Below are 14,092 nucleotides of genomic sequence, written 5' to 3'. Positions count from 1 at the left end.
TTAAAAGACGCTTACTCCTTGGAAGAAAAGTTATGACCAACCGAGATAGCATATTCAAAAGCAGAGACATCACTTTGCCAACTAAGGTCCATCTAGTCAAGGCTATGGTTTTTCCAGTGGTCATGTATGGATGTGAGAGTTGGAGTGTGAAGAAGGCTGAGCGCCGAAGAATTGATGCTTTTGAACTGTGGTGTTGGAGAAGACTCTTGAGAGTCCCTTGGACTGCAAGGAGATCCAACCAGTCCATTCTAAAGGAGATCAGCCCTGGGAGTTCTTTGGAAGGAATGATGCTAAAGCTGAAACTCCAATACTTTGGCCACCTCATGCAAAGAGTTGACTCATTGGAAAAGGCTCTGATGCTGGGAGGGATTGGGGGCAGGAGGAAAAGGGGACGACAGAGGATGAGATGGCTGATGGCATCACCGACTCGATGGACATGAGTTTGAGTGAACTCCGGGAGTTGGTGATGGACAGGGAGGCCTGGCATGCTGCGATTCATGGGGTTGCAAAGAGTCGGACACGACTGAGCGACTGAACTGAACTGAATGAGCTCAGCCGCAAAGTGTCTGACTCTTTGCGACCCCATGGAACCCACCAGGCTCTGCTGTCCATGGGATTTCCCAGGCAAGAATACCAGAGTGTGTTGCCATGCCCTCCTCCAGGGGATCTTCCCAACCCAAGTACTGAACCTGCATCTCCTGCGTTGGCAGGAGCCATCATCGGGGAAACTGAATACTTGGGATGAAACCACTGGCCATTGTATTCCAAGCAAGGCAAAAAAATAAAAGTGTTGCATTGCAGCTACCACTGTTTGAAGATTGATGGTGTGAAATCAAGTGATCGTAAAATAAATAACTTCTGAGTAGCAGAAGACATAGAACTAATGGACGAGAACTGCTTCTCGAATCTTGCCAGAGTAGCCTTTCTTTTCACTTTCCACCCCAAAGTAGCAAAATGCCAAGGCTGGGAGTCCAAGACAATGACGGACGGCTTTACAAATGGGCTGTTGTGTTTGGTTCTCTGTGGCACTCCTCTGCACAAGGCTTCTAAGCACCAAGCTGACTGGACTCACACATCTTGTCCTGGCTTCTATCTATACCCAGGAGCATAAAGTCCATGGCTACTTCCAGGCTGTGTACCTAGCAGTGCTTGAAAACTCCCAGCAAGGCATTCAGGGCTTTGGTCTCCAGCTGGTTGAGCAATATTTGAAGAGGGAAACAAGAGGAGATAGAATAACAGCAATTTTGAAAGAGAACGGAGTTGGAAAATTTTGCACTATCTGCTTTTAAGACTTATTATGAGGCTACAGTAATCAAGATGGTGTACTTTGGCATACAAATAGACACACCGATCAATGAAATAAAATAGAGAACAGAAATACTCCCACGCATATATGGCTGAATGATTTTCAACAACAGTCTAGCCTTTTCAATTGAGAGTATTTCAATAGGAAAAGAATAGTCTTTTCAATAAAGGTGATGGAATAATTGTACATCCACCTGAAATAAAATGAGCCTTGGCCCATACCTACTATCATATACAAAAAATAACCTCAAATGAGTCAAATACACCCAAGGTAAGTACTAAAACTATAAAACTCCTACAAGAATACATAGAAAGTCCTGTTATTGGGCTAGGCAGAGATTTCTTAGATGGGACTTGAAAGATATAAACCTTATATCTTACAAAAGATATAAAAATAGAATTTTATCATATTTTAAACTTTTGCTAGTTGAAAGTCTCATCAATTAAGAAAATTAAAAAGCAAGGTATGTACAGATGTGAGAGTTGGACCATAAGGAAGGTTGAAAACTGAAGAACTGATGCTTTCAAACTGTGGTGCTAGAGAAGACTCTTATGAGTCCCTGGACTGAAAGGAGATCAAACCAGTCAATTCCAAAGGAAATCAATCCTGAATATTTATTGGAAGGACTAGTGCTGAAGCTGAAGCTCCAATACTTTGGCCACCCAATGTACAGAGCCGAATCATTGGAAAAGACCCTGATGCTGGGAAAGACTGAGGGCAGAAGGAGAAGGGGGGAACAGAGCATGAGATAGTTGGATGGTATCACCAACTCAAAAGGACATGAATTTGAGCAAACTCTGGTAGATAGTGAAGGACAGGAAAGCCTGGTGTGCTGCAGCCCATGGGGCTGCAGAGTCGGACACAACTTAGCAACTGAACAACAGACAGAGAAAACGTGTAAAACGTGTATCTGAATACTTTATATTCACAACATATAAAGAACTCTTCCTACTCTAAGACTGCAAAGACCCAACAGAAAAGAAGATTTGAAAAGACACTGTGCCATAAAAGACACAGGAGTGATAAACACCAAGTTACTAGGGAAATGCCAATTAAAACCACAAACAGCTATCACAAACACACACCAGAATGGCTAAAATTTAAAAGATGCTAACACCAAGGGCAAGCAAGAATACAGAGCCACTGGAATTCTCATAAGCTGCTGCTGGGATGTGAAATGGCATAGCTACTTGCAGAAGCAACTTGCAATTTCTGATAAGAGTTAAATATACGATTACCATGCAACCTAGCAATTTCACTGCTAGATGTTTACCCAGGAGAAATAAAATGTATTTCCTGTAAAAAGACTTGTGCCTGTACTTGTGGTCTTTTCAGATCCCACACCCCCAGCCCACGTGCGGTGACCCAGAAGTGTGCAGGATATCATGGCCAAGGAGGTCTCCCCTCTGAGGAGCAAAAGGTTCAAGCCCCATGTCCAGCTCCCAGTCCAAGGAAACTGCACCAGGAAACAAGTTCTCACAAGGTCTGACTTTAAAAAACAATAAACAGCAGAGCTGACATACAGGAGAAACCAAGACTCTGCTTTTGAAGATCTTGTGCACAAACTGACTCGATTTATGCCCCAGCAGAGGTGGCAGCTTGACAAGTGCCGGGTCACACGAGGAGCTTCACTGACTAGGGGTGACTGAAGGTGCGTGCTGGGGGCAGGGGTGGAGAGCCGCCTTCAGGGACAGGCAATGTGCAGCCAGTGCAATGGGCAAACTCTGTGCTGCAGCCTCACATCCTCTCCAGCTCATCTCTCAGCCTTCCTCTGAAGCAGCTCCTCACAGGGGCCCCATTTGGTGGATGAGGAAACCAAGAGAATGAGTGCTGACTGCATGGAACATGGCTTCAGCATCTGTTTAACCCTTGAGAATGCAACACACCTATGGCCCTGAAGGCGAAAAGGGAGAATACGTGATGTGTGTGTGTGCATGCTAAGTCACTTCAGTCGTGTCTGACTCTTTGTGACCCCATGGACTGTTGCCTGCCAGGTTCTTCTGTCCACGGGATTCTCCAGACGAGAATACTAGAGTGGGTTACCATGCCTTTCTCCAAAGGATCTTCCAGACCCAGGGATTGAACCTGTGTCTCTTATGTCTCCAGCATTGGCAGGTGAGTTCTTTACCACTTGCACCATCTGGGAAGCCCAGAACACCTGACTGTTGTTCAGTCGCTAAGTTGTGTCTCTTTCCGACCCCATGGACTACAGCACACCAGGCTTCGCTGTGCTTCACCATCCCCTGGAAAATACCTGCTAGCTTCATGTGAAAACCACTCCTATCAGCCCAACCCGTAACTCATTAACTAAGCTTCAACCTGAGTTAGAGTTTTGGTTGCTCCAGTCTCCTCATCCTTCCTGGGGATCAACTCTGATGGTTTCTGATAGCCAGCATTTCCCTTCATATCCCCACGACTTGTGAACTTACACTCCTTGTGAACAGTGTATTTCTTCTAATTCTGAACACTGCTAATCCCTTCTGGGTTTGAGACTCAGGGCTGCCTGCACAATTGGGTCCTCAGCTCTCTGGAGCAGAGGCACGCAGCCCAGGCCTGGCTTGAACCTTAGCTGCTCCAGAGAGCCCACCAGCCTCCCGCTGAGAGGCCTGAGCGCCTGGCCGCATGTGGCACAGCTGCCATCTGGTGGCCATGGGTGGTAACTGCATCAACCCACCTGGTGGTGTATTCCCCTGAACACAACCGGCTAGACCCCTCTCTCAGTCCTCAAGCACTTCATCTCTAAAGCAAGTCAGGTCTGTGTGCTAGTCTTAAAACTTCCTCTAATGTCATTTAATCTAGATTTCCCAATGTTTCAAGATTTTTTTTAATGTAAGCCTCGTGAAAAATTTTAAAATCCTTTGAACGTTTAAAAGAAAAAAAATTTTTCACAGACATGGCTTCATAAAATACAAGAAACTTAGTTCTGTCCCTCAGCATCTCTGCATATCTTCCCATATGTATGGATACTGAGTTAATAAAGCAAGAGCATGACAAGCACTTTGTATTTGCCCAGCACACGATTATGAGGCACCCACCATGTCCCAGATCAAGTAAAACGCTAGATCTGGGATATAAATGTGAGAAAGACTTGGCTCCCAGTCTCAGACTTCAGTGCATCAGAAGACATTCGTTTTAAACAAGTGCATTACACAGCAGAGCATCTCTCATTCATGTTCGTCACTCCCAATTTTATTTTTCCCACCAGTATCATCTGGGCCTCCCAGGACAACATCTGATGTCATATTACTAAAAACTGTATGCTATATGCCGCATTTTTCTAAAACCTCCTGGTTGTTATTAATGATTTCCCCCATTTCCTCGGTATGCCTAAATAACATGGGTGTGTGCATGCTAAGACCCTTTGGTCATGTTCCACTCTTTGCAACCCCATGGACTATACCCTGCCAGGCTCTTCTATCCATGGGATTTCCCAGGCAAGAATACTGGAGTGGGTTGCCATGCAACCCGGGGGATCTTCCCCAACCCAGGGGATCTTCCCCAACCCAGGGATCGAACCCTAGTCTCTCGCATCTCTTGCAGGAGGATTCTCTACCTGTTAAGCCACTGGGGAAACCCCAAATATCACTCCTTCCAAATTAAAAGCAAAAATAATTTCCCTGTGTCTCTGCTCTGCAACATTGCCACAAATCTTCAATTTGTCAAAAACAAACAAACATGCGGTATATGCAAAATGCAATAAAGCCAAGTGCAGGTATGTCTCCACAATTTTAGCCCTTTTATTTCACTAACATTTTTCACTGCTCATTACAGAAGCTTACATAACATTACAATTTCCATATTTCAATTAGAAGAGTACATCACTCAATGCAGAAAAATCATACTCTATGTAGAGGTAGTATTCCTCTGGTTAAATAAATAGCAACTCATAATTTTTTATGAATTTGTGACTCAAGCTGAACTGAAATAGAAAATCAAGGTATTCTTTATGTAAGTAATTACTTTTAGCTCCCCAATGCCAAATTTATGTTATATTAGCACCTCCATATGTGGTTCCAAAACCATTAATTTTTCTATTTTGAGTCAATTCCAGACAAGAGACATAGATTTCCACATTTTATAAGACTTGTTTCTATACCATCAAACAATGAAAAACAAGAACCTAAAAAGATTCCTTGGTCAAGATGGAGGCAAAAATACCACAAGTATTCAAGAGACAATTTATGGTTCTCAGCCTAACAACATGTTTTTATTTATATCTAATTAAATGTTTTATTAACACAGGTGGACATGGAAAGAAATCTGTAAAGTTCTTCACAGCAGTTCTTTTTTTCAAATTTGAGAACTCTGAAGCCACTTTTCTCTTTTCTTTTCCAACTTGAATCATTCCAGTTCCTCTCATTTTTCTTCACAAAACATGCCTTAAACTTTTTCATTTTCTCTGACCTATTTAAATTTCTTGACATTTTTCTAATGTTAAAGAGATTATAATTTCTAGGAAAAGTACTGGAGAGCCAGCTGAGTGGTACAGCATCATTTTCTACTCATGAGGAAAAATGGTGAGTCCTGTCCTAAGGAAATACTTGCAAGTTCATTAGATAGATGTTATAAGGAAAGTAGATTCAATACATTTGGCACACACACACACACACACACACACACATTACAAGATTGTTGTGACACTCTTATAATCATACTTTCATCAAATCAGCAGTTAAAATTAATAAATGAAGTAATCTATGTCTATTCCAGTAACTCACTAATACCTTCAATACACATTTTGCACTAAGTTGACATTAAAAAATGGGAGGGAGAGATGTAATTCCTGTCCTCAAGGCATTTATGATATCTTAGGAGGAAAATAAGAGAAATAAGAAAATACACATGTTCAAGAGAAAAATGCATAGAAAGTTCAAAAAGAATAAAAACCGAGTCTGTAACTGCTGGAAAAATGGAAGAATACAGGAGTGATGAAAGTCAAATTGGATTATCCAGTGGCAAGATTTCTAGGGTAAGATCATTCTGAAGAAGCGGGAAATTCTTAGAGGTATCTAATCCACGTCCATCCCATGTGCTTCATCTTTTCATAAGGAGAAAACACTGATGAAAGGCTGCGCTAGTACTGAAATCAGAAATCTGCTTGTTCATCACGGCTTTCAAGATCAGTCCAGTGTAATTAGTTTTCCTCTTCCCAAATGAAAAGATTTTCATCTTCAAAAATATAAAATATTTCTAAGATACTTCTGTTGCTAATACCTAAGAATGTCTCAACTTGGCAAAACAGGCGGGCTTGGCCAAGCATTTCAAAGGACAAATGATAGCTGTGTTCTCTGACTACTTGGTTGAGATTCGTTCCTGAGTTCTGGAATCTGCTGTTTAATAAGTTGTTGTTCTCATCAACTACTTCAAAGATTTCTTTTGTCTGACTGCTGGGGTCTTGTGTATTTGAATTCACCTGACCCACAACTGACAACAACGTGTGCAAGAAACTCTTTAAATATGACTGAAATTTATTGAAATTATTTTCTTCCTCTAAGCCCAAGCAGTTACTTTGTTTTAATTTTCTCCTTCTGTCCATCAAGTCAAGTGTGTTATTAAAATGAGCCCAATCATGTGTGTTTCCAACGGCATTATCAGTAAGTGCTCTTCTACTTCTTGTTTTATTGTTCTTGTCTCTGAACATGGTTTTGCTTGACTGTCGTAAACATGGGTGTATTTTCATCCATAACTGGAGACCCAAAGAATTTTCAACATCAGAATCTTTGCAATATGCAAATCCTCGGTGTTCCTCATTTACAGGCTGGTTAATCACAGTTAGTATCGGGCAATGCTGACCACAGATATTATAGAGTTTATCCAAAGAGTCGCCTTCCTGAAGGGCACCATGAATTACATTACTACCAGCCAACGGTTGGTTCCTAACAGCACCATCAGAGACAGGATGGACTTTGTTACCAGCAGACGCGAAGACATGAGTGGCAGACGTACACACTCTCTCTGATCTAAGGTTACCCTTCTCCTCTGCTGAGTGATTGGGTTTTCTCTCCTGAGCACAAGCTTCATCTTGACTATCCAGCTCATCGTCATGGAAGGGCTCCGAGTCACTACAATGAGGCACATTAAAATAATTGCATCTCAGCTCAGGAGGCTGAGTCAGTTCCTCTAGCTCTGAGGAGGATAGTTCAGCCATGTTTGGGCCTGGAGCCAAGTTTCCAAAATGTGAATACGGAACCTCGTTGCTGCTATTATCCAGTAGAGTATCCACTGATGTGGTGTCTGCATGGCCACACGGGCCAGAACATTCCAGCGATGATACTCTTAGCAAATGATTCTCTTTCAGGAGCCACTTGCCTTTGTCAATCAGTACTCCCTCTTCCCTGTCCCTGAGGATTCTTTTATGATCATTCTGTTTTGTACCATGTTCTGCAATGTCTTCCCTGGGAGAACTGTCCCTCACGTTATTAACATCACATTTATCTCGTTTTTGCTCCGGAAATTTCTGCAACACAGCTGAATTACTAGACACCCGTTCCAAAGAGGCAAGTGACTGACCTTCAGGATCATAAAGACCTACTTTCCCAGTGCCCTGAAATTCCACAGAATCACAAGGATAAACCTGAGATGTGTGTGTAGATCCAGCAAAAAAAGATGGTCTCATCATCTCTGCTTTACCATAAAGTTTCTCTATTGTCCTTTTAACAAATCCTTTGTTGCATTCTTTCTCAGGGATCATCTCCTCATCACTGTCACTGGGGCCATCGCTGGATGTTTTGTATGACTGTTCATTCTCACTGTTTTGTCTATAATCTGACCAATCAGAAGTTCCTGACCTTCTTAGGCCATTTTTAAAATTAAGAGGAGACTCTGCAGAACTTCCAGCTTCCAAGCTTTCCACCATCTTTCTGACTTTTGTTTTAGTTTCTCCTTCACTGGGCTCCTTTTCTGTATTTTGCTTAGAATCATAGCAAAATACTAATGACGGTGGTGTCACCAGTTTCCTACTGATTGTCTCACAAATTATACCATCCTTTCCTTCTTCAGCATCATTTCTGCTGGACACGTTGATCAATTCCAAACTTTGACTAGCCTCTAACTCCTTTTGGATCAATTCTTCAGTCAGTTGCTCCCCTGAATTTACCTTTATATTAAAGATATCAGTGTTCTGGTTTTCTAATTCCTCAAAAGATTCCATTTCTGAGACGTTTCTTTCACTTGATGTCATGCTGTTGCTTGTTGAGCCTGGTTCTTCAGAAGTCTTTGAATCCTCCTTATCAAAAGATGTATATACATTTTTATCCTGAAATTTCTTTAATGAACAACTTCCAGATTTATCTAAAAAACTATGTTCTCCATCAAGCTCTGATTCAGTTGTATTTTGGAAAGAGCCACAGTGGCTTAAACTACTGATATTTTGGTGTGACACCAACATATTAGAGCCGTGTTTACACTCAGGGTCTGCCAAAATATTTCTGTCCTTCTGAACTTCATCAACTCTTTCTAACTCTTCGGTCAATTCCAAATTATCAGCTCTCTCATAGCTATGGTTTTGTTCATAAGCACAACCCTCATGAGAAGACACAGCATCAGTAAGTGAAGAGATGTCTCCTAAGAAACAAGCCTTGTTCATGGAAGTCTGATCCGTGGTACAGTCATTACTGGGGAAAGAATCTTCAATGAGGTGACAAGTCTCTTTTGGAGGGTAAGTCTTAACTACAGTGTCCATTTTACATGGAGAGCAAGTCACTGCTGTAACACAGACTTCAGAGACTTCCTCACTGGCAGTATGGCTTCCATCTAAAGAGATTTTCTGTGTTTTCTCATTTTCAGCACACTGAGGAATTATCTGAATGCTGGGTGTAGAGCAATTTGCAGAAACACCTATTGGAACCACATCCTGTTCTTTCTCAGTGAGTCCAAAGTGATTCGTGGTTGATTCCACTAAGCTGGCCACGGCGGCCTTCAAGTCATCAGCTTCCTCTATGACAGCAATGTGCTTCAGCACCTCCAACAGTGCAAGTGTTTCTGGACTTCCACTGGTCGCCTTGAGAGCGTCACCTGGACAGAAGCTATTCACACCTCCCTTTAGGGTTAGCACCAGGAGCCAAGCTAGGAGTACATTAGTGGAGGAATTACATATCAAAGAAGGGAAAGGAACTTCTGAAAGTGAACCTGGCATCTGAACAACTCCATTTTGAGCCTTGGGACTGCTAGGAGCCAAAGCTTGCAGCTGGCGAAGCAGCTGGACTGGTGACAAGTGCTGTGGGGCGTCCCCTTCCAGATCTACCTGTACGGCAGTCTCTACGCTTGGCCCTTTTGCAGCAAGGTTTATGTCTTTGTAAACAAGGCTCATCTCTTGCCCTGACTTTGCAGCAGATACTTGACTTTTAGCATTAGGATCATCCATAGCTGACTGTGTCAAAGTACAGAATTCATGAACAGAAAGCAAGTAAGTATCGTTCAGAGAGTCAGTCTGGCTCTCACAGTGATCCTGGATGAGTTCTTCACTGCTATCTTTGTCAAAAGACATACCTACTTTCTTATCTAGATTGTCTCCTGTCAAACTGTCACTTTTAGTTGTGTGTCTATTACTTTGCATAACAGAATCATTTCTTTTTCCAGAACTAGTGCAGGAACTGTTTCCTGGAAGAAAACCGTTGTTGTAACTCGCCACACTCCTTTCCTTTTTGTATACTGGAGCTGACTTGCCAAGCTGCAAAGCTGCTTGTGGACTTAAGTTCTGCAACCATCTTTGTACATAACTTTGAACTGAATGATGGGTAACATTCTCAGGAAAAACAGCTTTTTCCAAAGAAGCCAAGGAATTTGCCCTAGTTGTGACATGCTGCTTACTTACAGTAGTATCTGATTTCAACTTATCCCTTTTTTGTTTTTTCTGGCTCCTTAAAGTTATGTGTGAGTTATTAACTTTTGAAACTAAACTCCTCCTTGACGTTCCTCTCAAATACCAAGATGCTGTTTCTGCCTGAGACTCTGGCCCACAAAAAGCACTGGGTTTTTGCTCAAGGAAGTTAAACAAATGAAACAAATTTTGATTTTCAAAGGTATTTTTGCAATATCCAACCTCATTATGGGAAAACACTTTCTCTCCTTGATCAATTTCTCTTTTTGTAGGTCCCCCCAAGTTTACTTTGTTTAGTGGTCTGGATTTTCTTCTGGCTAAAAGTCCTTGAACCTTAGGTTTATGAATAGTATTTAATTTATTTCTATGGAAATTTCTGGAATTCACAGGATTATTACCTTTTGAAGAAAAATAATTTGATTCAATTACTGTATCACTTGCATGGAGGTCTTTCTCACAAAGTATGGTCCCTTTGAGGGGACTACGTGAATCTCGCAATATGGTTTCCTGTGCAATTCTACCTCTTGTGTTCATTCTCTTATTCTTCCTGGGGATTCTTTTAGTTGCCATCTCTCCAGCCTGATGCTGAGAATTTATCACATGCTGCTGAGATTTCATCTTTTTTTTGCTATCAACTGAAGATGAAATCTGCTTTTCATTTTCTGGAAGTTTTGTTAAACCACACTGAGAAAATTCATGAATCAGTTGGTCGATTCTTGTAGTGACAGTAGAGGATCCTACTGAAGCTGGGGTCTTGGAAATAGTTTTGTCAGTTCCAGAGTTGTTACTTGAAGAATGAGCTGCATCTGCTAAGAAAGGGCTGGATCTATCATCGGTGTTACCATAAGTTCTTAAATTCCTGACCCTAGCTTTGTTGTCTGCTGTGACATTATCAACTATTCCTTCCTCCACAATGGAGTTTTCTGATGTAGTCTGTGGCAAGCCACCATTATGGGACATCTCTAACATCTTCTGACTTGTAATTTCTACAACACCAGCACTTACTGCATTTGATTTGAGCAACCTGCTTTCCTTTTTTCTTTCTAAAGATGATGCTACCTGCTCATCATTATCAACTTCAACAACTATGGGTCTGTTGGACACAGATGACATTTTACTGCAAGAATGTGTGACCATGTGATACTCGGACTTGTTTTCCCAATCTCTCCTTTCTTCATTGTAGGAAAACTGCCCAATCATTTTCTCTTGAACCTCAGTTTCAGATACTAAGGTCACACTCCCTATCACAGACTTCTTCTGCCTCATTCTCCTTGGTCCAGGTGTAGGGGGCCTGTAGAAACGATGTTTCACTCGATCCTGAGTTCCCTGGGTGGCATCTGTGTCCATAGCAGGGTTCTCCAAGCTGGTAGAACTGCGAGTTTCAACATCTTGATCTTTCACTTGAGTGTTCACCTCCTCCGCTAGACTGTCCACCAGACTACCACCTTTCTCCAGAGGTGAGATGTCTGTGGACAATGAACATGCAGTAATCTTTACACCAGATGATCGATCATCCGTTCTCCCTGGGAGACTGCTTATTTCACTTTTTTCACCATTATTGGACAGATCAGCTCTACAGAGAGTGGTTGTCCATTTTATGGTTTCTTCCTCTTTTATCTTGAATCGAATTTTCATCTCAACTGTCATAGTGCCATCTTGATTAAAAATAATTGATTTCTCAACATCATCTTCAGAAGGATATATCAATAAATTCTGAGAATCATTTTTTTCTAATGCCAAGTAATTTTCAGAAGCAAAAGAATGATCTGAGTAGCAATCATTACTCTGCATTTTCTCAGAAGAAAGAGAATAAATCTGAGACGTTGGGCTTGAAGGTACATGTGTGCTCACTTTCAAGATTTTAAAAGTAAAACACAACGTGGAAGAGAGAGAAGTCATAAATATCCAATAGAGGAGGCAGCAAAGAAAGAAAAGAAGAAAATGAACAATTAGTATGAAAAATACCCTATTTTCTAAATGTCATAGTAAGATGTTGTTAAGTTTCTCACCTCTATGTATTCATTTGGTCACTTTAATTCATGGTAATATCTGGTACATTTCTACAATATACTCTTTTTAAAAGAACTTAAATTCTACTTCAGTGAGGAAATTCACAGAATTGTACTTAAGTCTTAATGAGTTTAATAAGGTAATTTTAATAAAGTATAAAGTAGAAACTGCTAAGGATTCTAGCAAAAATAAAGAGGTTTCTGTGAGGTTTGGTTTTGCTGTATTATTCTGTTTCACAGTACTGGACTTGGGGTGTAATCCAGTGCTGCTTACCTATCCATATAAGCAAGGGATAGTTTTATGGTGGTATTCATCTTCCTATCAGTATGTATCAGAGAGAGGTATCTATAGCATTATCAAACTGAAAACAGTTTTATAATTTATTTTAAAGGCAAAATTAATTTAGTAATAATTATTAATCTAACATTATCTTCTATAAACAGTACATTTAATTTAATGTACTGCCACAAAACAGTCACAAAACAGAAGAGCGCTAATCACAAACCCAGATATCTAGATATTTTTTTAACATGCATCTCTAGCGATGACCTTGGCACTCATGCTTCCTCAACTCAGTCAAATTACTGCCTGTAGCTTGTATAGATGTGCACATGCTTGTGCTGTACTGTGCTCAGTCGCTCAGTCGTGTCTGAGTCTATGTGACCCCATGGACTGTAGTCCACCAGGCTCCTCTGTCCATGAGATTCTCCAGGCAAGAAAACTGGAGTGGGTTGCCAAGCTCCAGGGAATCTTCTTGACTCAGGGATTGAAGCCAGGTCTCTGTCGTCTCCTGTACTGGCAGGTGGATTCTTTACCACTGAGTCACTTGGGAAGCCCTGTGCATATGCTTACCATCAATTCAGGGTATAAGGCTAGAGATACTTTCTCTTATTTTGGGAATACATTTACCAAAATTATAAATGAAAATGTTTCACTCATTATAATAAAAAGTGAATCTAAGGGCCTATGGCTTTTACTAGAATAACTTCAGAAAGTGGAGCATGTATGTAGTTAACAGAATTTTTTGTAAGTCAATCAATCTGAGCCCAGCTGTGCTACATGGTATTTATTATCTATAGAAAACTCAAAACTACTGGTGCGTTGCTTACTCACATCCCACAGAATTTAGAATTCCTCTCTAAATCAAGAAATGATGGCACTTTGATCTTTTATCTAGGTATTAGGTGCAAAACGAAAGAAAGAAAAAGAAACTCATCAATTTAAATAGATGTATCATTGATTGATCTGAAAAACAATCTTTCTAAAATTATTAATCTCTCTGACTCTTTGCAGCTATAAATAGAACCAATTTCAGTTTAAAATGTTTTGATCCTCTCTTTTTCTGTGATGAAGGAAATTGGTCATTTAAGATGAATTGCTGTTGTTGTTTTTGAGGTTAAAACAAAACAAAACAAAACTTAAGGCTAAAAATAAGGGCCATATATTTAAGTGACTTACGTTTTCTGCTTTCTGACCTAGCATTTCCCTTGGGGTACACACGACGAGAGATGCCTGGTAATCTAGCAGGAAGCAAGTACTTTTGGATGTCATAATTTCCTGGTTTAAACGGTTCCCTTCCTGCTGCCACCACAGCTCCGGAGCTCAGGATCACAGCCTGCAGACTGGGAACCTAGGGGAAAAAATCAAAGAGCCATGGTCCTGACACAAGCAACGTGAAGTTCTACCCTTTCCATACAGAGTTTATGACAGATTGAATTCATTTAACAACCTCCATGGTTTGAAAGAGATACTCACCAACCATCCGTTGAGCACCAATGATGTATAGAAACTAATGAAGTACTAAACGAGGATGAGGGGAGAAGGGGGCATTAGACCAACATCCTCATTCAGCCCACAGCTGCCTGGAACAGATCAGAGTTCTGCCCTCATAACTAAACAAACCTTCAAAAGGTATGCAGTACTGCCTCTGTCCTACCCACCCAAGCACCCAGCTGGAA

The 14,092-nt window shown here is 41.1% G+C and overlaps 2 protein-coding genes across 4 annotated transcripts in view; both read right to left on the bottom strand.

The window, feature by feature from the left end:
• The window catches only part of LOC101114620 (uncharacterized), a 205,001-nt gene that overhangs the window by 90,876 nt on the left and 100,033 nt on the right, over nt 1–14,092 (bottom strand). For all 3 annotated transcript variants that reach the window (XM_060393410.1, XM_027972961.3, XM_060393411.1), the window contains one exon: nt 13,593–13,764. In XM_060393410.1, coding sequence (XP_060249393.1) covers nt 13,593–13,764 — 172 coding nt within the window. The remainder of the gene's footprint in view (nt 1–13,592; nt 13,765–14,092) is intronic.
• On the bottom strand, nt 5,020–12,093 carry LOC106991348 (RP1 axonemal microtubule associated). Its single transcript, XM_015097752.4, has one exon. It carries the CDS (start codon nt 12,021–12,023, stop codon nt 6,441–6,443), a length of 5,583 nt encoding a protein of 1,860 aa, XP_014953238.3. The 5' UTR covers nt 12,024–12,093; the 3' UTR covers nt 5,020–6,440.

Source organism: Ovis aries, chromosome 9 (assembly GCF_016772045.2).
Source record: "Ovis aries strain OAR_USU_Benz2616 breed Rambouillet chromosome 9, ARS-UI_Ramb_v3.0, whole genome shotgun sequence".
NCBI classification, from domain to species: Eukaryota; Metazoa; Chordata; class Mammalia; order Artiodactyla; family Bovidae; genus Ovis; species Ovis aries.
Note: the sequence above shows the minus strand (reverse complement) of the source record. Positions and strands in the feature narration are given on the sequence as shown.

Bases quoted from the DNA above. Each gene is read 5' to 3' on its own strand.
- LOC106991348 (XM_015097752.4), bottom strand. From the start codon at position 12,023: ATGACTTCTCTCTCTTCCACGTTGTGTTTTACTTTTAAAATCTTGAAA.